Genomic DNA, 22,755 nt, shown 5'->3' with positions numbered 1-22,755 from the left:
CTGCCAATCCGTGAACATAGGATATCTTTTCATTTGTGTAGGTCTTGCTTAATTTCTTTCAGTAGTAATGTTTTCTAGTTTTCAGTGTATGAATCTTTCACCTCCTTTTTTAAAGTTTACTTATTTTTTATTATACTTTAAGTTCTAGGGTACATGTGCACAATGTGCAAGTTTGTTACATATGTATACATGTGCCATGTTGGTGTACTGCACCCATTAACACGTCATTTACATTAGGTATATCTCCTAATGCTATCCCTCCCCCCTCCCCCCACCCCATAACAGGCCCCAGTGTGTGATGATCCCCTTCCTGTGTCCAAGTATTCTCATTGTTCATTTCCCACCTGTGAGTGAGAACATGCGGTGTTTGGTTTTTTGTTCTTGCGATAGTTTGCTGAGAATGATGGTTTCCAGCTGCATCCATGTCCCTACAAAGGACACAAACTCATCCTCTTTTATGGCTGCATAGTATTCCATGGTGTATATGTGCCACATTTTCTTAATTCACTCTGTCATTGATGACCATTTGGGTTGGTTCCAAGTCTTAGCTATTGTGAGTAGTGCTGCAATAAACATACGTGTGTATGTGTCTTTATAGCAGCATGATTTATAATCCTTTTGGTATATACCCGGTAATGGGATGGCTGGGTCAAATGGTATTTCTAGTTCTAGATCCTTGAGGAATCGCCACACTGTCTTCCACAATGGTTGAGCTAGTTACAGTCCCACCAACAGTATAGAAGTGTTCCTATTTCTTCACATCCTCTCCAGCACCTGTTGTTTCCTGACTTTTTAATGATCACCATTCTAACTGGTGTGAGATGGTATCTCACTGTGGTGTTGATTTGCATTTCTCTGATGGCCAGTGATGATGAGCATTTTTTCATGTGTCTGTTGGCTGCATACATGTCTTCTTTTGAGAAGTGTCTGTTCATATCCTTCACCCACTTTTTGATGGGGTTGTTTGGTTTTTTTCTTGTAAATTTGTTTGATTTCTTTGTAGGTTCTGGATATTATCCCTTTGTCAGATGAGTAGATTGCAAAAATGTTCTCCTATTCTGTAGGTTGCCTGTTCACTCTGATGATAGTTTCTTTTGCTGTGCAGAAGCTCTTTAGTTTAATTAGATCCCATTTGTCAATTTTGGCTTTTGTTGCCATTGCTTTTGGTGCTTTAGAAATGAAGTCCTTGCCCATGCCCTTGTCCTGAATGGTATTGCCTAGGTTTTCTTCTAGGATTTTTATGGTTTTAGGTCTAACATTTGAGTTTCCAATCCATCTTGAATTAATTTTCGTATAAAGTGTAAGGAAGGGATCCAGTTTAAGCTTTCTACATATGGCAAGCCAGTTTTCCCAGCACCATTTATTAAATAGGGAATCCTTTCCCCATTTCTTGTTTTTGTCAGGTTTGTCCAAGATCAGATGGTTGTAGATGTGTGGTATTATTTCTGAGGGCTCTGTTCTGTTTCATCGGTCTATATCTCTTTATAAGAGACAAAATCTCACTCTGACACTCAGGCTGGAGTGCAGTGATGCAAGCTCGGCTCACTGCAGCCTTGAAATCCCAGACTCAAGTCCCAAGTAACTGGGACTACATGTGCCTACCACTATGCCTGGCTAATTTTTGTGTTTTTTGTAAAGATGGGGTTTTGCCATGTTGTCCAGGCTGGTCTCAAACTCCTGGGCTCAAGTGATCCCCCCATCTCAGCATCCCAAAGTGCTGGGATTACAGGTGTGAGTGACTGTGTCTGGCCCTCTTTTACATCCTTGGTTAGGTGGTCCAAGGGATTTTATTATTTTAGATGTTATTTTAAGTGGAATTGCTTTTTTAATTTCCTTTTGGGGTTTCTCATTGCTAATGTATAGAAATACAATCGATTTTTTATTTTGCTCTTGTAACCTGCTCCTTTGCTAAGCAGCAGTGAAAATGTGCATCCTTGTCTTGTTCTCTTCTCACAGGGAGCGCTTTCAGCCCTTCATCATTAAGTATGATGTTAGCTGTGGGTTTCCCATAAATGCCCATTATCATGTTGGGAAAGTTCCCTCTAGTCCTAGTTCTCTGAGTGTTTTTATCATAAAATGGTGGTGTACTTTGTCAAATGCCTTTTCTGTATCAACTGTGTTGAGTATGTGGCCTTTTCCCCTTTGTTCTATTAAAGTGATTTATTACATTTATTGATTTTCCTATGTTGAACCACCCTTGCACAGATGGGATAAATTCTATGTAGTCACGGTGTGTAATTCTCATATGCTGCTATATTTGATCTGCTAGTATTTTTGAGGATTTTTTTTTTTTTTTTTTTTGAGACAGAGTCTCGCTTTTGTCACCAGGCTGGAGTGCAGTGGTGTGATCTTGGCTCATTGCAACCTCCACCTCCCGGGTTCAAGCGATTCTCCTGCCTCAGCCTCCTGAGTAGCTGGGACTACAGGTGCAAACCACCATGCCCAGCTTACTTTTGTATTTTTAGTAGAGATGGGGTTTCACCAGGTTGGCCAGGATGGTCTTGACCTCTTGATGTCATCGTGATTCACCCGCCTCGGCCTCCCGAAGTGCTGGGATTACAGGCATAAGCCACTGTACCTGGCCTATTTTTGAGGATTTTTGCATCTGTATTTATAAGGGATATTTATCTATAGTTTTCTTTTCTTGTCTTTATCTGGCTTTGCTAGCAGGGTAATCCTGGCCCTGATAGAATTACCATAGAATGGGCTTGGAAGCATTCCTGCCTATTCTAGTCCTGAGAGACTTTGAGAGGGATTGGTGTTAATTCTTTTTTAAATATTGATAGAATTAACTTGTGTCACCATCTGGTCCCGGACTTTTCTTTGTCAGGAGTTTTTCAATTATTGATTCAATCTCTTTGCTTGCTATTGGTCTGTTGGGATTTTCTGTTTCCTCTTGAAGTAATTTGTGTTTTTTATGAATGTATTTATTTCATCTAGGTTATTTAATTTTTATCATGTATTTTTTGTAACATTCTCTTATAATCCTTTTTATTTTTTAAAAGTCAGTGGCAAGCCCTTTTATTTCTGATTTTAATAATTTGAGTTTTCTCACATTTTGAGTTTTAGTCTAGGTAAAGGTTTGCCAGTTTTGTTGATATTTTTTAAAAACAAAATTTTGATTTCATTGATTCTCTATTGTTTCTTTTTTTATTTATCTCTGTGCTGATCTTCTTTCTTTCATTCTGCTAGCTTTGGCTATAGTTTTCCTTTCCTTTTCTTAAAATTCTGTGAATTTTAAGATCAGCTTTTGAATTTCTAAGCAGTAACCAACTGGAATTTGATAGGGATTGTGTAGAATCTGTACATTAATTTGGGAATTCTTTCTGTCTTAACCACGTCTTAACCATTGGATTAAGCATTCCAATCCATGAATATGGTATGTCTTTCCATTTATCTAGATTGTCACAATTTCTGTCAACAATGCTTGACAGCTGTCGGCATTCAAATCTTATACTTTTTGCTAACGTTTTAAGGAACTTTTTAAAAATGGGGCTTCAGATAGGTTCCTTTTGCCATATGGTGGACTATGCCTTTCATACCATCATACAGTAAATACAGGAATAGGTTCAATCTCTCTTTCTTACTATGATCCTTGGCCTATGTTTGCACTTGTGTTTGACCAATGTTTTGACCAATGGCAGGGTGGGCTCCAGGGCCTGGGGGGCTTTAAGAGAAGCAGGATGAGCAGGTATCACTTGGGGGACAGAGAAAGGGACAGCAGATGGAAAGAGCAGATGGAAAGACCAGGATGGCCGAGAGAGTCCGTGTGATTCCAGCACCACCAGGGCTGTCTCACCATGTTCAACAACTGCAATTACAGTTTCTGAGGAAACGTTGCTTATGTTTAACTAGTTTGTGAAAAATACACTGTGGTAGAGTATATCAGTTTTTATTTAGAAACTCGCTCCATGGTCCACTTTATAAAGCTTTTGTTGTTCTGTTTTGTCTTGGTTTGTTTGGTTTTTGCTTTAAGTTCAGCAGGCTTCCACTTCCAGCAGGGCAATTCTTTCTAGGATGGAGGGCAGGAGAGATACATGCTGAGGGTCTCCCCATCCCTTTCCTAAGCAGAAGAAAATGCAGGCAGATAAGGCTGGGTCAGACAAGCTTCAGGCAGGGAGGAAGAACTGGCATTCCTAGTGGGAAGGGCCCCCCATTGCCTGTAGTCAGGGGAAGGCTGGGGAGGACCCCTGTGCTCGGCCTCTTCCTCTCTGCTCTCACACTGGTGGCTGCCCTGGGTAAGCTGCAGGCTTTCCCCAAAGCCCTGGGCTGAGATCGTCACCGAGGTGTGCAGGCAGCTGGCTGGCTCAGGTCAGCCCCGTGTGGAACTACTTGCTGGGTATGGACAAGAAAGTAGGAGAGTAAGGCTCCAAACACTACCTTCCCATCCATCAGCGGCCAAGTGTAAGATGTGGGAATGCTGCCCATCCACCCTCAGTTTCCTCAGCCTGCAACAGGGTAAGCGCTGCTCCGTGAAGACTGTCGGAGGGTCGGAGGGGACCTCCTGGGAAGAGCCTCCCAAGCACGACGTGCACCCTGTAAGTGCTCCATGAAGGGATGGAGGGTTGGAGGGGACCTCCCAGGAACAGTCCCACAAGCATGGCGTGCACCCTGTAAACGTTCACTGCGTTCTTAACGTTTTTATTCCTACGCTCACAATATGCTGTTTAGATTGGGTAGACCAGCCGCCCTATAAGTGCAACAGTAAGACTTGCATTTACATTCTATTCTGAATTTGGGGAGATGGTTGTACGTTCATGAATAATGACTATAATTGCTGTTTTTTCTCTTAATGACAAAAATGGTGTCGTGAAGAGCTGGAAATTAGGAAACTAAGATGCTTTCCGCCTTTTGTGTTTGTGACCTCATTTTCACAAAAAGAAACTACCAGCCCCTAAGTATTTATTATACACATCGTGTACATCTTAAAAAAACCAAAAAAAACCTAGCTCAGTGCTCATTACACGTTCTAGTGTTGCCACTGTTTACAGCATGCTGCCATTGTCATTATTGTGATAATATTTTAAAGTACATGTTTCCATGCATCCATCAGGAAATCCAGTCCTGTACAGTGGAAATGAGAATGTGGTATCAACATGTGGCACAATCCAATTTAATTCATTTCAGTTAAATTTTATCTTTTATGCCGTTCTTTTATGGAGCCACATTCATAAGATAGCTTCTGGGCTAAACATTAGGCAGAAATAGGATACGTGAGTGGGGCAGTAATGGACTCGCTTTTTAATATGAAGGGAGATTAGAATTGTATTAAATTACACGTTAATGGAAAAACAAAGTAAAAGATAATAGGATGACAACTTTATGCTGCTGTAAAGTCTGGATTACAGCACATAGTTTTGCTATTTAGCAGTTGAATATTGAATTTCATTTGGAAACTTGCTTTTAATTATATTAAAATAATATCTAAATATTCCCCCAATATATTAAAGTGCCCTCGTTATAATTTGACTATTTGAGAAAGGAAGACGCAGCCAGGCCGTTACAGCAGGTGCTCCTGTGAGACGGCGTGGGCACCTGAAATATAACACAGTGAGGCTCACTTTGAAGTTAAAGGGTCTGTTTATCCTTGAACTGGAGACTGTTTACTGTGAGAGGATGCAGGAGAAATCCCTTTGCTGGCCTCAGTGGGAGAAACAGCCCCACACCTTGCTGTCAGTCTTGGGATCCCTCAGGAAATCTTTATATTCCCTTCTGCTTTCACACCTGGATGTGAGAAGCTGGTCCCTGACTTCCCAAGGACCTGTGAAATCGCATCCTTTCCTTATCCCATGTTTCCATGGCCATGCTGGCCCAGATGGCTGGCAGCCCTGGATCGTGAAACGGGACGTTCTGAGGCCATACCTAGGACTAGTCATTTGGTAAACTTTCTCAGCAGGGGATTTGTTTTTTGGTTTTTTTGTTTGTTTGTTTGGTTTTTGTTTTTGTTTTTTTTTTTGCCTTGGTTACCTGGAGGGTTGGGGTTGGACGCGATGGGAAAACTCTCACTCCCCATCACTCCGCTTGCTTTCTCTGGCAACCACGTTGCTCAGGGAGTCAGAGTGGGCGGCTCTGTGAGTGCAGGGGCATGACGGACTCACCCCAGGACTGCAGGCAGGGGTGCGTCTCAGGCTGCGGAGGGTGGTGGGGAGAGAGGAGCAAGTGGAAGAGACGCTTATGGTGATGGGGGAGCTGGCAGGCAGGAACTCGTTCCGGGATCCGAGGCACGGAGATGGCCCAGGGGAGGCAGCTGTTGGACAAACGTGTGGGGGATAGTTCCCTTCCTGAGGAGATGGCCACACTCAGCCCTTGAGGAGGCCACTTCTTGCTCCTGTCTGGGTCTTTGGCCTCGAGGACAGCACACAGCTAGGCCGAGTGGTGTGGAGCCGGGTCTTGGGGTGAATGCAGGGGATGCATTCCAGGCCTGGGAGCAGAGGCGGCAGAACCCAGGCAGCGACACCTACAAATGATGGCAGCCCGGCGTGCTGAAGGCCCAGCAGACTCACAGGGACGTGTGGACCGTGAGGCAGGGGGAGGCTCAGCAGCTCCTCTGGTCATCACAGAGCTCGGACGTCTGGTCTGGGCCTGGCACTGCTCCAGGGTGGCCCGTGGCTGTCACAAGGCAGGCAGCTGAGCCTGCAGGGAGCTTGCTGTCCTAGCCGTGGCCTTGGTTACAGGCCAAGAAGACAGGGCTCCCCTAAAAGTTGGTGGATGGGCTGGGGTGCATTTGAGGGGGACAGCCCCACAGCTATGTCTGGGTGGAGGCACGGGAGAGGGGGACAGAGGAGGAGGCCATCGTGATGGTCCTGGTGACAAGGAGGAGGGTTTGGGAAGGGAGGGGCCTGGGATGGAGGAGTCAGGTGTGGGGTTGAGGGGGGCCTGCCAGGAGGAGGAAGATGTGGGTGCAGAGACCAGGGGGAGCAACAGGCCGTGGAGCTGGCAGATCCTCCTTCTCTGCAGGTCACCCCAGCGCCCAGCTGCCCTCCTAGGGAGAGAGGAGAGAGCAAGCGACCTGCCCCTTGGTGGCTCAGCGGCCATAACACAGGCTGTGCTGTGTTGTAGCCACGGCCTCACTCCCCCAGGCATTCAGGGAAAGCTCACTGCAGGCCGAAGAAGGGCACAGGGAGGAGTCGGGTGGGAGGGCATGCAGCCTGGCCTCTGGGAGGAGTCGGGTGGGCGGAGATACAGCCTGGCCTCTGGGAGGAGTTTGGTGGGCGGGGATGCAGCCTGGCCTCTGGGAGGAGTCGGGTGGGCGGGGATGCAGCCTGGCCTCTGGGAGGAGTCGGGTGGGCGGGGATGCAGCCTGGCCTCTGGGAGGAGTCGGGTGGGAGGGCATGCAGCCTGGCCTCTGGGAGGAGTCGGGTGGGCGGGGATGCAGCCTGGCCTCTGGGAGGAGTCGGGTGGGCGGAGATACAGCCTGGCCTCTGGGAGGAGTTTGGTGGGAGGGCATGCAGCCTGGCCTCTGGGAGGAGTCGGGTGGGAAGGCATGCAGCCTGGCCTCTGGGAGGAGTCGGGTGGGAAGGCATGCAGCCTGGCCTCTGGGAAAGGAGGCATAGCTGCCCCCACACAGATGGGGCCTCGAGAAAGCCCCTCCCATCCTCACTGGCCTGTAAGAATGTGAACTGAACAAATGATTTCGCGATTAATATGTGTGTATGTGATACATGAGCTTCCCAGACAATATCACCCATCAAATACCAGATGCTATTTTTAAAACTTCTTAAGCTGTACCACACAACTGAAATCTAAGTGAAATACAACTATGCTTTTCCCCCAAATTGTTAATTTCCTTTAATACCACAAAATCCAGCTGTCAAGAGACCTGTTGAATCTACTAGCTGCTAAATCTTGGTCATTAGCCATTTGGGAACATCAGTGTTCCCTCTCCACTCCTCACACTTTGTGATATAGAAACAACTGCGCAGCTCACACCTGTAATCCCAGCACTGTGGGAGGCCAGTGATCACCTGAGGTCAGGACTTTGAAATGAGCCTGACCAACATGGCGAAACCTCGTCTCTACTAAAATTACAAAATTAGCTGGGCGTGGTGACGCCTGCCTGTAGTCCCAACTACAGGAGGAGGCAGTTGGGACTGAGGCAGGAGAATGGCTTGAACCCAGTAGGCAGAGGTTTCAATGAGCTGAGATCGTGCGATTGCACTCCAGCCTGGGGGACGGGGCCAGACTCCGTCTCAAAAAACAAACCAAAAAACAAAAAACAAAATTAGCCGGGGCAGTGGCGGGCACCTGTCATCCCTGCTACTTGGGAGGCTGAGACAGGAGACCCGCTTGAACCCGGGAGGCGGAGGTTGTAGTGAGCCGAGATCGCGCCCTTATCCTCCAGCCTGGGCGACAGAGCAAGACTCTGTCTCAAAAAAAAAAAAGAAAAGAAAGAAAAAAATAAACCAGAAACCCCAAACCTGCCCTCTCGAGTGCCCAGGCCAGACACGGACACTGATTACTGAAAACACAGCCCACGGTGGGGGTCACACGTTCCCCTTCCCCGCGCCTGGGGGTTTCCGCCGCGCTTCCGGGTGCTGAATGCCGTTTCTGTTTCCCCGCAGACCCGCAGTACTCATGGTCGCCCACGCAGCACTTCAATGAGGAGCGCTACTCGCCCGCGCCCAGGAGCATGAAGGGCCTCTCCGGAAGTCGGACCCAGCCGCCGCTGTGTCCCGGGCACACGTGCGGTCTGGCGCCCCCCGAGGACTGCGAGCACCTGCACCGCGGGCCCGACGCGCGGCCGCCCTACCTGCTGAGCCCCGCGGACAGCTGCCCCGGGGGGCGCCACCGCTGCTCGCCGCGCAGCTCGGTGCACTCGGAGTGCGTGATGATGCCCGTGGTGCTGGGCGACCACGTGTCCAGCAGCACCTTCCCGCGGATGCACTACAGCTCGCACTACGACACGCGCGACGACTGCGCCGTGGCCCACGCGGGCGCCAAGATCAACCGCATCCCGGCCAACCTGCTGGACCAGTTCGAGAAGCAGCTGCCGCTGCACCGGGACGGCTTCCACACGCTGCAGTACCAGAGGACGTCCGCGGCCGCCGAGCAGCGCAGCGAGAGCCCCGGGCGGATCCGCCACCTGGTACACTCCGTGCAGAAGCTCTTCACCAAGTCGCACTCGCTGGAGGGCTCCTCCAAGAGCAACGCCAACGGCACCAAGGCGGACGGCCGGGCGGACGACCACCACCACGCCCACCACGCCAAGCACAGCAAGAGGAGCAAGAGCAAGGAGCGCAAGCCCGAGGGCAAACCCCGGCCCGGCGTCAGCAGCTGGTGGAGCTCGGACGACAACCTGGACAGCGACAGCACCTACCGGACGCCCAGCGTGCTCAACCGGCACCACCTGGGCCCGGTGGCCCACTGCTACCCCGACGCGCTGCAGAGCCCGTTCGGGGACCTGTCCCTCAAGACCTCCAAAAGCAACAACGACGTCAAATGCTCAGCCTGCGAGGGTTTGGCGCTGACGCCCGATGCCAAGTACCTGAAGCGCAGCTCCTGGTCCACGCTGACGGTCAGCCAGGCCAAGGAGGCCTACCGCAAGAGCTCGCTGAACCTGGACAAGCCGCTGCTGCATCAGGACGCCAAGCCCGCCCTGAGGCCGTGCCACTACCTCCAGGTAAGCAGGCGCAGGGCCCTGTGGAGGCCGACTCGGCACAGCAGGTGGTTTTGTCGTTATTCCATTTTTCATTGACAGATGACAACTGCATACACATTTAGGGTGTGCAACAGGATGTTCTGATATACGGATATGTTCTGGGACGGCTCCACTCAGCTGTTAAAACACACATTACCTTACATACGTTTTTTCTTTTGTGGTGGGAACACTTAAAATCCACTGTGGGTGATTTCCAAGTATTCAATACACGGTTGTTAACTGATGCTACTGTGCTGGCCAACAGGTCTCTTGAGCTGACCCCTCCTCACTGAAATGTCCCTTGACCAACATCTCCAGTTCCTCCCCATCCCCAGTTCCTCTGGTAACCACGGTTCCACACTCTGCTTCTATGAGTTCAGCTGTTTCAGATGCCACCTGTGAGAGCAACCGTGTGGCCTCTGTGTGCGCTGGGCTCATCCTGCTTTGCAGTTTCTTCCAGCTCCCCCATGTTGTGGAGAGTGGCAGGTCTCCCTCTTTCAAAGGTTGAATAGTGTCCCCTGTGTATGTACCGCGTCTTCTTTATCCATCATTTGCTGGTAGACTCGAGGGTTGACCGCACGCTATGGCTTTGTGTGTGGGGCTGCAGGAATGGCAAGACGTTATTTACAGGCAGCTCTCACGCGTGACTCCGGCCTTCTCTGGGAGGGCCTCTGGAGATCCCAATTCCTCCAGGGAACCATCCCTCTAAACACAGTGGGCCATTTCTTTAATGCCTCTAAGGCTGGAGGGTTTAACAACCACAGCAAACACAGACTAGCCCATGTGAATGTTTTCCACGTGAAAGCTGATGGACCGGCCTAATGGAAATGGGCCTGCGACATTTGTGAGTTCACTCCCTGCAGCTGACCGCAGCCTCTCTAAGCCCCACCACCACAAAGAGCCTGATTATGGAAGAGGCCTCTGTGTCTCTGGGGTGTGGCTTAAATGAATTTACCAAAGGCAAAAACAAATGAAAGAAGGTAGATCCCTAGAGCTGGCATATTGCGGAATTGTCTGTTTTATGTGATTTCCCTCTCTGTCTCTGAATTGTGCCGTGCCGGAGTTTACCGGGGAAGCCCTCTGGGAAGCACACACTACTTCTGAGGATGCCGCTAAATGACTCCCCTCAGTCAATAGTGCTGTTAACAAAACATAACTTGTGTGTCCCAACTCACAAATCTCTCCTGCTTGCCTAGAGAAGCAGCTGTGGGCTGCGCGTTGGGTTGGAGATGTCTTCATGGAGTAACGAACGGGACATTGATGGCTGAGCCAACAGGTAGTCAACTAACGGGGCAGGAGAACCAGCAGCCGTGATGCTTTCTGGGAGTCGTGGTGGCAAATCCTTCCAGCGGCACCATCGCCGTCAGGTCCAGCGTCCACGTCTCAATAGCTCTGTTTTGAAAGGAAATGCTAACCAAATTGCCTTTGCAGGCAGGTTTATTCAGAGACAAATTGGTAGTTGCATAAAATATTATTTTATAGCAATGGAAGAGGCACAAATTTTGTTTGCTGTTTGCAAACCCTAATCATATCCAAATGTAAAAGTTGTGTCTGCTTGTTTAGAGAAGCCTGCTATAAAGAATTGGGGTTCACTCTGATCTGTCTCCTCGTTGTCACAAACACACAGCTCTCTTGTTTTTGTCTGTAACTGGGGTGTATAGTCTGTTCCCTGAGTGAACACTTCAGGACGCTGTCAGAGCCTCCAGGTTTTGCCCCAGGGTCACCTGCCTCCAATGCCTGGCACTCTTCCCCAGCCCTTCTATCCGTGCCTTCTCCTCAGGTCCTGTGCCCTTTGGACCTGCCTTCTCCCAGGAGTTTCTCCCACACACTTCCTCCCAGGCACACGCTTCTCTCCACCTCCAACAGCTATTCCATGGTGTAGGTGCAGGGAATACCAATCATTCACAAAGGTGAAGTGAGACAGAATGAACCTGCACACCGTCAGTCCCTTTCAAACACCATCCCTCCGAGAGTGACCTCATTCCCTCTGCACTCACGCCTTCCCACCCAGGCTTCACTGCGACAAATCCCACACGGCAGACAGATACAACTGTAAATATGCCTGTGTTGATCTCCAAAAGATCCACACGGAACAATGAGGATGCTTTCTTTTGAAGCATAACCACCTGCATTATGAGATATTGAAAACAATATCAGCCTGGTCAGTGGTCACATTCCCCTGAGGGCTCGCTGTCTCTTGTTGGCTTTTATTTGGATCAGGATCCAGAGAAGGGGCCCACCTGGCAGCTGGTGATGAGCCTCTTCATCTCGTTCAGGCTGAGGTTTCTCCTGTCTGTCCGCTCTTCGTTCTCCTGGATTTTCTTTGTTTGGAACCAGCTGGTTGGTCTGATTGTGTCTGTCAGTCTGAGTTCCGTGCCATGGGGTCATTTCAGACACTCTGGTCCTGTTGTTCTGCAGCCAGCCACCCACTGCTGGACTTCCCCGCCCCGAGGCCTCTCACCGTACATGTGTGGGTCACCAGGTAGCTTTACGTTCATCAGTCAGGTTTCCTGGCAAGCCTGTAAGAGCCTTGAGGGCAGAGGCCAGGTCAAACCCCCCTTTTGCTGGGGTCCCCCCACAACTCCGCCAAGCGCTGAGAGCCAGCAGGGCAGGGAGCGACCTGGGTTGGGCCGAGATGTTGTCCCAGCAAAACACATTTTCCAGACTTCAAAATGTGATGTCTTTTTATAGTAACAGGTAAAGAATGACAGGCTGTGATTTGACCCCAGGAAAAGATGTGATTCTGGGGACACAACGTTGAGGTGAAATCCCCCTGGAATTCAATGACATGGCCACAAGACAGAGACAGGAAACCCACCAGGGCTTCCCTGCAAACAGCTCCGTCTGCTTCTCCATGGGGGACGGCGGCCCTGCATGCAGCACAACACCTGCCATGGCCACCAGCCTCCTTCTCATGTGCACTCAGGTGAACATCCTCAGAAACTGAACCCAGAGCGTTATCGTGCCAACATTGGGAAGCACTGCCTGGAGGATGGGAGGACATCTGCAGCCACGGCTTTCATGGTGCTCGTTCACAAGGGCACTTTCTTGCAGTAGCAAGCTCCCCCCATCCCCACATCCATCTCCCAGTGAAACCACCTCTTCCGGGGATGCAGCTCGGTGACTTCTCTCCCCTCCTCACTGTCCCCCAGTGGTCACCGCTGGACCCTCGTGGAATGATCTGTGAAGCTGAATATCAGGAGCTGTGTGCCACCTCCTCAGACTGTTTCTGTCTTAGGACCCAGCTGCATTGATGTCTGGCGTTTTCAAAGATGCCTGTGCAGGACTGTCCCTTCCTGTCGATTGCATTAAACTTTCTGGTGGAAAACTTTAGGTTTCTGGGTCCTCACAAACCCAGATTTTATTTCACAGCCAGGAAATAGTGAAACTAAAGGAATTTGTCTGTGGGTCCTAGTGTATGGATAAGATTTAAAAGAATTAGAAGAGAGAAGTAATGTTTATAAATTACATTCCTTTTTTTACTGGGAAGACTTGCGGCTGAATGACAGGATAACTTTTTATTTTCACCCTTGGTTTGTACAGAGTATGTGGTTCATATTAGAGGAAGATTTTTTTTCTTGTTTTTAAGTAGTTCAAGACAGAGACTAAGTGGAATTGAAAGGCAATTCTGACCTCACGTTATTCTTTCACAAAGCTCTTATTTTCATCTTTTCTGCATCAGCAGACTAAGCATCTAAGGTCAAACTTTTAATGAGCATTGTAGGAATGCAGAAGGGATTCACTGAGGCTTAGCTCAGGATGCAAAAGACTCTCTATGCCACAGTCCACAGAAAGTCCCAGGGACATGCAGGGAGGGAGAGACGCCGCCTCCCCGGGAAGGCTCCCGGCGGTGTCAGATGGAGGGATAGAGGGTCCCTGCTGCCTCCCACAGAAGACCCGGCAGCCCCTCCAGCCCTTGGCCTCTGTCCCCGCCTCCTTCCCTGCTGTCCTCAGGCCTCCTCTCTGTGGCATCCCAGTCTCCCACCCCCTCCTGCGCTCCTGGTTTTCTCCTCTTCCAGTGTCCTCCCCACCTGGCATCTCCCGGCTGCAACCCTGGCCCTCCTGGGGAAGAGGTTCGGACCCTAGGTTTTATTTGACTTGAAGAGGTTCAGACCCCCCGTTTTATTTGGCATGTTCACAGGCAGCAGCCAGTTAGGCTTTGGATTTTACCTGTCAGGCTTTTTACCTGTTCACGTGTTGGAAGCAAACGGCAGAAAAGAACACAGAGGGGAGGGGGTGGAATGAAAACACGGAGCCGTGAGCGTTTCCCGCCCGCATGTAAAGTGTTTCAGAGCCTCTCCCTGCTGCCACCCTCTGCGCGAGTGCGAGCACCGAGTACGGACCCTTCCTCGCAGCTGTTCCTCTGAAGGACGTGTCTGTTTTGTAGGCTGTGCAGATCCCTGCCTTCCAGGCTCAGCTACTACATTGTTGAAGTTTCCGGTCAGGCACAGAAACACGTCTTAAAAATCCATCTCCCCGGTCACCAGGTCATCCCTGTGGTGTAGTTTAGAAAAATCATCCATCTTTTACAAAACGGAGCCAGGCTCCCCTGTTTCTTGTCTCTACAATAAGCATTTAAAAGGCTTGTCACGGGGCCAGGCACGGTGGCTCACACCTGTCATCCTAGCACTTTGGGAGGTCAAGGCAGGGGGATCACCTGAGGTCAGGATTTCAAGACCAACCTGGCCAACATGGCAAAACCCTGTCTCTACTAAAAATACAAAAACTAGCCAGGCATGGTGACAAGTGCCTGTAATCCCCGCTACTCAGAAGGCCAAGGCCTGAGAATTGCTTGAACTTGGTAGGTGGAGGTTGCAGTGAGCCAAGATCGCACCACTGCACTCCAGCCTGGGTGACAGAGCAAGACTCCATCTCTAAATAAAATAAAATAAAAATAAATAAATAAATAAATGGTTTGTCAAGGAATGCACAATGCTGGCCATTTGCTTCTTTCTGCCCGGTCTGGGGTGGAACCTGAGTTTCATCAGAGTTGGGACAGCCTGAGCCACCTCTGGCCCTCCTGCCACAGGGCCACCTCCACGTGCTGGCTGGCCCCTCCCTGCTTGTTTCCTTCATGCCCTCAGCTCAGCTTGGCCTCCACCTTGGCCTTTATGGAGGGTACCTCTGCTCGCCATCTGTCTCCCGGGCCCGGGTGCTTTGTCCCGCTTTACCTCTGTATCTAGGAGGGTCTGACACACTCGGTACCAATTCGCGAGGGGGCACCTGTGTCCTACAACATTCCAGAGGATGCTGGCTCGAGCATAAGGATCTTTCTGGGCACCTCAGTGTCCCATGTTCCAGAACTTGGCAAGCAGGAAGGACCCAGGTGTCCCAGTCCCCCACCCCGCCACCTTCACAGTGTCCCCACCTGTTCAGGAAGGCTGGAGTTGTGGCTTATAGGGTGCTTTCAACTCCAGAAAACCAATAGTTCTGACAAGCTTGTCAGAAAACTTCTTTGTATTTGTAGTTTTAGGGCCGAAAGAGTGAGAGAGGAGATGGCTGTGGTTGGTTCCTGTCCTTAGCCATACCAGTGCTCAGTGGAACGGAAGAACCGGCCAGTTGGGCCGTGCTCCACTCTAACACACGTTTGCAATTTGAAAGGAGGGCTTTTGTTTTAAGTGGCTCGTGGTGTAGATCTTGGGCCGTGAATGGATAGGAGAGTTGGGGTGTGGTCACACCTCACTTCCAATCCCGTAGTGGAACACCAGGGCTGGGACGAGCTTCTCATCCCCTTTTAAGCTGCTCTGGACACAAACGCACAACCCTGCACTCCTTCCGCAGCCCCTTGAGTTCCTCGTCTGGATCCGTCCGGCACTAACACCTGGCCACCAGCTGCCCCCTCCATCTGCTGTGAGTCCTAAAACGCCTCCTTTAGACAAAGCAGTGGCCTCTGCTTCCAGCACCAGGAGCCACGTGTGCCCGCCCCCCACACTCCTGTGGCCTAGGCCACACCATCTCCTGACTGCAAAGCCCGTGTTGTGAGGGGCACCTCCACAACGGCCCTGCCTCTGGGCCACCCCTTCCTTCCCCCCAGCCCCGACTGCCACGGAATCCTCTCCCACCTTGAGAAACATCACATGGGGCTTGGCAGGATCACGCTGGCGCTCACCGAGCCCGTTCATGTAATCAGGGACCGTCTGCAGGAGTGCGGGAGCTGGGCCTGTGCCTTCGAGCCTCTCGGATTACGTGAGGCCACTCACTGTCTCCCCGGCTGGACTCCTCCCATCACCCCCCATTGTCCTGGGACCCGGCGTGTCACTGCTGGGAGCAGCTTGGTGCTGGGCAGGCAGGGAGATCGCTGGGCTGTGTCACATTTCAGTGACATCATCTTAGGACCCACCACGTTCTCATCCCCGTGACGGAAATTCCAGCAATGTTTGTGGAAACGCTGACGGATGTTGAAGGGTGTCTGGTTTCGGGTTTTTGACCAACCTTGTGTCTGGTAAATCTTTCTGCCTCATCGATCCTGCGTGCCTCAGTTTGTGGTGAGATGCAAGACAGTGTCCCGAAAAGCACATTGGAAACCATAACTCGTGTGAACATGGAACACTGGGTGGGCACATGCGCTGTTTTCTCCAGGTTTACCAGGTGAGAATGACACGGCCTACATGTAACTTAAGATGGCCGTGGATGCAGAGACCTCGTGGTGACTGGGTACAAAGACCCTGTGATCTGTGACTGGGTCCTTGGATTCTGTGATCTAAGACCCTGAGGAACCAGCTGCATTTATGCCACGAGGGTCACCAGGTGGTCACCTTGTTCTGGGCACGGTACCCTCGACTTGGCAGCTGAGGCTGTGCTCCTGCAGGAGTGCAGGTGGATGGGGTCTGGCTTTGTCCTCTCCCACCCAGGACAGCTGAGGCTCTGCTCCTGTGGATATGCAGGTGGATGGGGTCCAGCTCTGTCCTCTCCCACCCAGGACAGCTGAGGCTGTGCTCCTGCAGGAGTGCAGGTAGGTGGGGTCTGGCTCTGACCTCTCCCTCCCAGGGCAGCTAAGGGGTCTGCTCCTGTGGGCGTGCAGCTGGGCAGAGTCTGGCTCTGTTCCCTCCCTCCTAGGGCAGTGGATGCCCCAGGGTTCTCTGTCCCCGCTGAGTCTGTGTCTCCTGTCATGGACTTGGTGGTCCACACACAGTGCTGGTCCATGAATGATCCTGGAACGGCTGGCCCAGCCCAAAGTGCAGCAGGACTGGGAGCTGTTGGAGCTCAGGCCAGTGAGCTACGATTTAAGTCATCCCTCGTCTGTCTTGGTGTTAGGGAGTGAAATGGAATCAAGTTTGTCCTTAAGAAAATGAAGTGGGCAGCTGAACCAAACCTAATCCTGACTTGGTTTCAATGGCTCAGGGGAAAAACCACAACAAACAAACAGGAAAGGAAAGACTTCCCGCCCAAGCTAAATTGTTGTAGAGACCCCAGGGTGGATTGAACAGCGTTGCGAAGATCTCTTCCGCTGAGATGTGCACCCCGGGAGGCGCAGCCACGCACCCCGCATTTCTCAAGCCCAGCACGGCGGGATGGGGGGTGGGCGATGCTTGTGGGGTCCGTCTTATGCACTGGGAGATGTTGAGCAGCATTTCTGGGCTCCACCCACTACCTGTCAGAAGCACCCCCATTTAGTGACAACCAAACATGTCTCCAGATGTCACCAAGTGTCCCCTGGGGGCAGAATTACCAGATTGGGAACCGCTGGTGTCATCCAAAGAACGTGAGCTTTAGAACAAGACAGACGCGTGGGATTCTTCTTGCAAGCTGTGCAGCCGGGGGGCTCTCAAAAGGGGCTTTCCATGGAAATAAATGGCTATGACTGTGCCTGCCTAACCTCCCTCAGGGTCCCAGAAAGAGCCCCTGGTGAGATGGACGTGTCAGTGGCCACGGGTGTCCTCTCAACAAGGAGATGGTGATGGAGGGGCGAGGACGCAGGGTGGGGCAGAGGGCAGGGGTGAGCAGCGGGGAGGAGTCGCGGCCAATTCTAAGAGAACTCGGGTGCCGTGTGAACTCAGGGGTCCCCGCACCAAGGCAAGGAGTGGGTGTCCTGCCTTCGTGCCGCCAGCCTGGGTGGTACATGAGTCAACTCAGGTGCCATGACGGGCATCCACACCCGGGTGGTCTAAAGGCACATTCATTCTGCAGGGTCCTGGCGGCTGGCGCCCAAGACTGTGGAGTCCCAAGGCCAGCTCCTGCTGAGCCTCTCCTGGGTGTGCAGACGCCGTCCTCTCCCCGCATCCCCACAGGGTTGCCCCTCTCTGCCTGTCTGTGACCTCATCTCCCGTCCTTAGGAGGACGCCAGGCAGATGGGATCAGTGCCCACCCTGGGGACCTCATCTTACCTTCATCACCTCTGTCAAGGTCCCACCTCCAAATAATCACATTCTGAGGTCCCAAGGGTTAGGGTTCAACACAGGAATTTGGGGGAACACAATTCAGGCCATAACCTGTGTGTTCTTCCCAGGGAGGGACATGGGGGAGACAGCTTTCTCCCGCTGAGGGGCTCAGGGCACGCCCTGGAGAGACTTAGCCGTTGGCCGGCACCTCCCAGCAGCTTGGAGCGGGCACCTTGGTCCTGGAGGGGTGAGTGTGGCATCCACGCATCCTGGGACTCCTGTGTGGCTGGGGTCATGCCGGGCATGCAGCGCCTCCGTTGGTGGCCTCCTGGTGTCCGTGAGCCCGTGGCTTCCATTCCTAGTATCAGCATGAGGGTGAGAGGAGCTGGACGGGGCCAAGGGGCCCAGTCACGTGTGCCCTGTCACAGGCGGGTTAGATGGGGGTTTTGTAGACTCAGCTGTGGTGTGGCCCACAGGTTTGGAGACAGCCGTAGGAAAGACAGTTCACAACTCACAGCCCCAGAGGAGGGTGAGGCCACACCCCAGGCCCCAGGGACACCCCTATGGGTCAGGAGGCGGGGGAGGAGGGAAGCATGGGCAGGAGCCTTTGCCACGGTCTCCCGGAAGGAGGGAGACACATACACACATGCACACACATAGGCACATAGGCGTGCATGCACAGCCATATACCTGCACACACACATACACGTATACGCACATTACACATACAGACATACAAACACACGCACAAGTCTTGAAGGAACGCAGCAGACATTTCCCTGCGGGAACGTGCAGCAATGGACGACAATGTTCTTCCTCGGTTCCAGCGCCTCAAAGAGAATATGGTGATGGAATCCTGGCCCCTTTCACCTGGGCTTTGCAGGTTGGAAGAAAGAAAGGATATTTCAGTTTGTGCAGTGTTGAACTATCCCTAAAGCAAGAAACAGGAGACATCGAAATGTATGCTGATGTCACCCTTATGAAAATGCCTTTTTGTTAGAAATTATGAACATCACCCATCACGAGGTGCAAGGAGGTAATTAGGGTAATTGATTGCCGTGAAATGCAGCAAGGACTGCAAACTGGATTTGCAGAGTCTGGTAGCTGTCGTGAAAAGAAATTTATTCATTCCTTCACTGAAGGCCATAAAGCCATTTGGGTTTCAGAGCGTGCACTTGGCCACCCTGGGCTGAGGGCTGCAGGGTTCGAACGCTGTAACAAACGGAGAGAGATTTGTTTGCTGAGGCAGCCTGGTGTTTTAGTATTGCTCTTCTGTTCTTTTGATAGTCTCCAGACATACGCTTTGGAATGGGGATTTGGTACTTGAATTCATGCTTTGAAACTGACTCTGGTTGACATTCTTTCTGTATTGAAATTTCTTCTGTCAAAGCCTGCGAAATTGGCTTCTTAAATCAGAAACAGAAACGTACAAGCTGGTCTCATTTGTTAGTTAATTTGCAGGCTGCTGAAAAAAAAAATCTTTACTTTGTTTTTTGTGGAAACATGTTTTTAATTCACACACACACAAAAAAATCTCATAAACCTGCCAAAGTGAATCTCTTCTTTGATGGCAGATGAGCTGCTCTTCCATCTGCCGCCAGCCAGCCTCAGCCTCCCTTCCCGAACCCAGCTCTTCACGCGTTCCCGGGAGGGTGGCAGTGCGAGCTCCCCTGTGCCCAGGAGCCTGGCGGCCGGGCCTCCCTCTGCCCTGTCGCCTCTGCCTGCACCTTCTGCTGGTCCAGCTCAGACAAAAGGGAACCCGGACCTCACCCCAGGACCTTCCCTGATCCTGGCCCCTCCCGTCGGCCGACAGTGACCTTCAACATGTGTCCCCTCCACACTGGCTTCTCCGCCCTAATGATGCTATCCCTCATTTCTTGTCCATCTCCTGTACCGAATTGTAATGTCATTGAGGACTGTGGCTTTTCTTAAATTAAAAATAAGGGTGTTGATTACAAAAGTCATAAGGGTTCATGTAGACAACTTAGAAAATATAAGGAAAAGTCATTGAAAAGCCCGTAACCCTCATCTCCTAGCGACGGCCCCTGTTTCACATCTTCTGGCCGTTTCTGCACATAACATAGTTACATCTTTAAAAGGCATAAAAAGGTCAAGTGGACACTGTGCTTTAAAAATTGCTTTTCCCCTTCATGAGCATCTTTTCATCACTAAATACACATTCTGCAATGTTATTTTTGATAGCTGGGTAGTATCCATCCTGTGGTTGTAATAAATATTGTAAGTCATCTCCTATGATGTAGTATTGTTGTTTCTCCTTTCTCCCTGATTAGCAATTCCCCAGTCCCTGGCCCTGGGTCGCACTGTCTTGAGGAACCTTCATGGAAAGAAAGTTGCCCAGTCTAAGGACATGACCAGTCCGAAGGCCTCCAGTCATCTCCAGAAAGACTGGGAGCTTCACCACCCACCACCTGGCTGAAGACACGTGGATAAGAATCGTCAAATCGCCAAAGTTGTGAATGTTATATTCTTCCTTAGTCACTTGTTTTCGGTGCTCCAACTTCCTCACTGTCAGGAAATGTGAAACCAAAATTCACATGGACAAAATTTGAACAAAACATGGGCAAATGTATGCCTGTTTTCTTAATTGCTGATTTCTTGCTGGGAGAACCTGCTGTGGCTGAGGCCCCAGGCCTCTCTCTTACCCGACCTACAGCTCTGCAGCTCTGCGGTGTCATCTGTGGGAGTTTTACCTTGACCAGGTCGTTAATACCTGATATGGTTTGTGTCCCCGCCGAAATCTCGTTTTGAATTACAGCTCCCATAATCATCATGTGTCGTGAGAGGGACCTGGTGGGAGGTGATTGCATCATGGGAGTGCATCTTTCCTTGCTGTTTTCATGATAGTGACTAAGTCTCCTGAGATCTGATGGTTTTATAAAGGGGGGGTTCCCCTGCACGCACTCTTTCGCCTGCCGCCATGTAAGACATGACTTTGCTCCTCATTCACCTTCTGCCATGATTGTGAGGTCTCCCCAGCCATGTGGAACTGTGAGTCCATTAAACCTCTTTCCTTTATAAATTGCCCAGTCTCGGGTATGTCTTTATTAGCAGTGTGAGAACAGACGCATACAATACCTCCAATTCCCTTTCAGCGTGGTCTGTGTTCTTCTTTGAACCGTGCAGACCTGGGCACAAGGCACCAGGTCATAAAGGCTTTAGAAGAACCCGGCTGGAGAGGACCGCAGACGCTGCCTGTCCAGCTCACAGTCACAGGCCAGGATCCTTTTTCTGAGCCTTTTGGCCTCTTGGAGTCTGGGTGGAAGGAGAATCTGGAACTTTCCATCCTGTCCAACCCTCTCCTCATCACAGCATCTGGATCTTCTAGTGTGCATGGTGCTGGGGTGTCACTGTGAGCTGCCGTATGTCTGGGCCACCTTGGGGGTGCTACAGCTGTGATCTGCCTGCACTGTGACCCACAGGGGCTTGAGGGACTGTGGTGTTCAGGTGTCTGCGCCTTGTTACTGCAGGACTGTGTGTTTGGGTGTCTGTGCCTTGTTACTGAGGGACTGTGTGTTGTTTGGGTGTTACTGCAGGACGGTGTGGTGTTCGGTTGTCTGTGCCTTGTTACTGTGGGACTCTGTTGTGTTCGGGTGTCTGGTGTTTGGGTGTCTGTGCCTTATTGCTGCAGGACTGCATGTTGTTCGGGTGTCTGCGCCTTGTTGCTGTGGGACTGTGGTGTTCGGGTGTCTGTGCCTTGTTACTGTGGGACTCTGTTGTGTTCAGGTGTCTGTGTGGTGTTTGGGTGTCTGCACCTTATTGCTGCGGGACTGTGTGGTGTTCGGGTGTCTGCGCCTTGTTACTGTGGGACTGTGTGTTGTTCGGGTGTGTGCGCCTTATTGCTGCGGGACTGTGTGGTGTTCGGGTGTCTGCGCCTTGTTACTGCGAGACTGTGTTGTTCAGGTGTCTGCGCCTTGTTACTGTGGGACTGTGTGTTGTTCGGGTGTCTGTGCCTTGTTACTGCGAGACTGTGTTGTTCAGGTGTCTGCGCCTTGTTACCTTGGGACTTTGTGTTGTTCAGGTGTCTGTGCCTTGTTACCTTGGGACTTTGTGTTGTTTGGGTGTCTGCCCCTTGTTACTGCGGGACTGTGTGTTGTTCGGTTGTCTGTGCCTTGTTACTGCGGGACTGTGTGGTGTTCAGGATCCCTTGCCACACGGGGTCCATGGTAAGGGGAGCTCCTGCTCGTCCAGGCTGGAAGTCCAGGATATGTGAGTGACAGAAATGAACACGGCTTTCCCTCTGCCTTGGCTCCTGTCCTGGGCTGCAATGTGGAAGATGTCAGATCTGCCAGAGCGCTGGTGTGGCACGGCATTTAGGAATGAATAAAGGGGCCTTCAGCCAAAAGACCTGCCTTTACCACCAGCCACGCAGATTCCTGCTGGTCGTGCTATCGATCGACTCACAGGCAATATGGACACTGGAAAGATAGCAGGTTCCTTTTACGATGATATAAAGAATATACCTCAGTATCTAAATATTTTACAGCAGGGGAAAAAAAATACCCTGTCTGAAGACTTTTTAAATATGGAAATTTTTTATTTTCTTTCTCTGTAAACAGCATTTGGGGAGATTCTCTTCTCCAGCATGAAGAACACACTATGTTAGTTCCCTGACTACCGACGGTGGGTGATGATCCGGTTGCTATGGAAAGCTTTGGAGTTCTCTACGCTCAGCGATTGCATGCTGTGTTCTTTTGCTTTTGTAATGTGAATTTGACCTATGGAGTGAACTTTATCCAGAGCCTCTGGGGAGCTGTTCAAAGCTAATGAACCGTGGGGAAA

General features: G+C 50.9%; 1 protein-coding gene across 1 annotated transcript in view; it reads left to right on the top strand.

Moving 5' to 3' along the window:
* The window catches only part of DLGAP2 (DLG associated protein 2), an 896,861-nt gene that overhangs the window by 740,797 nt on the left and 133,309 nt on the right, over positions 1-22,755 (top strand). Inside the window, exon 5 of the mRNA XM_025394866.1 lies at positions 8,562-9,619. Coding sequence (XP_025250651.1) covers positions 8,562-9,619 — 1,058 coding nt within the window. The remainder of the gene's footprint in view (positions 1-8,561; positions 9,620-22,755) is intronic.

Source organism: Theropithecus gelada, chromosome 8 (assembly GCF_003255815.1).
Source record: "Theropithecus gelada isolate Dixy chromosome 8, Tgel_1.0, whole genome shotgun sequence".
In the NCBI taxonomy this organism is placed as follows: domain Eukaryota; kingdom Metazoa; phylum Chordata; class Mammalia; order Primates; family Cercopithecidae; genus Theropithecus; species Theropithecus gelada.
This window is presented reverse-complemented; position numbering and strand designations above follow the sequence as displayed.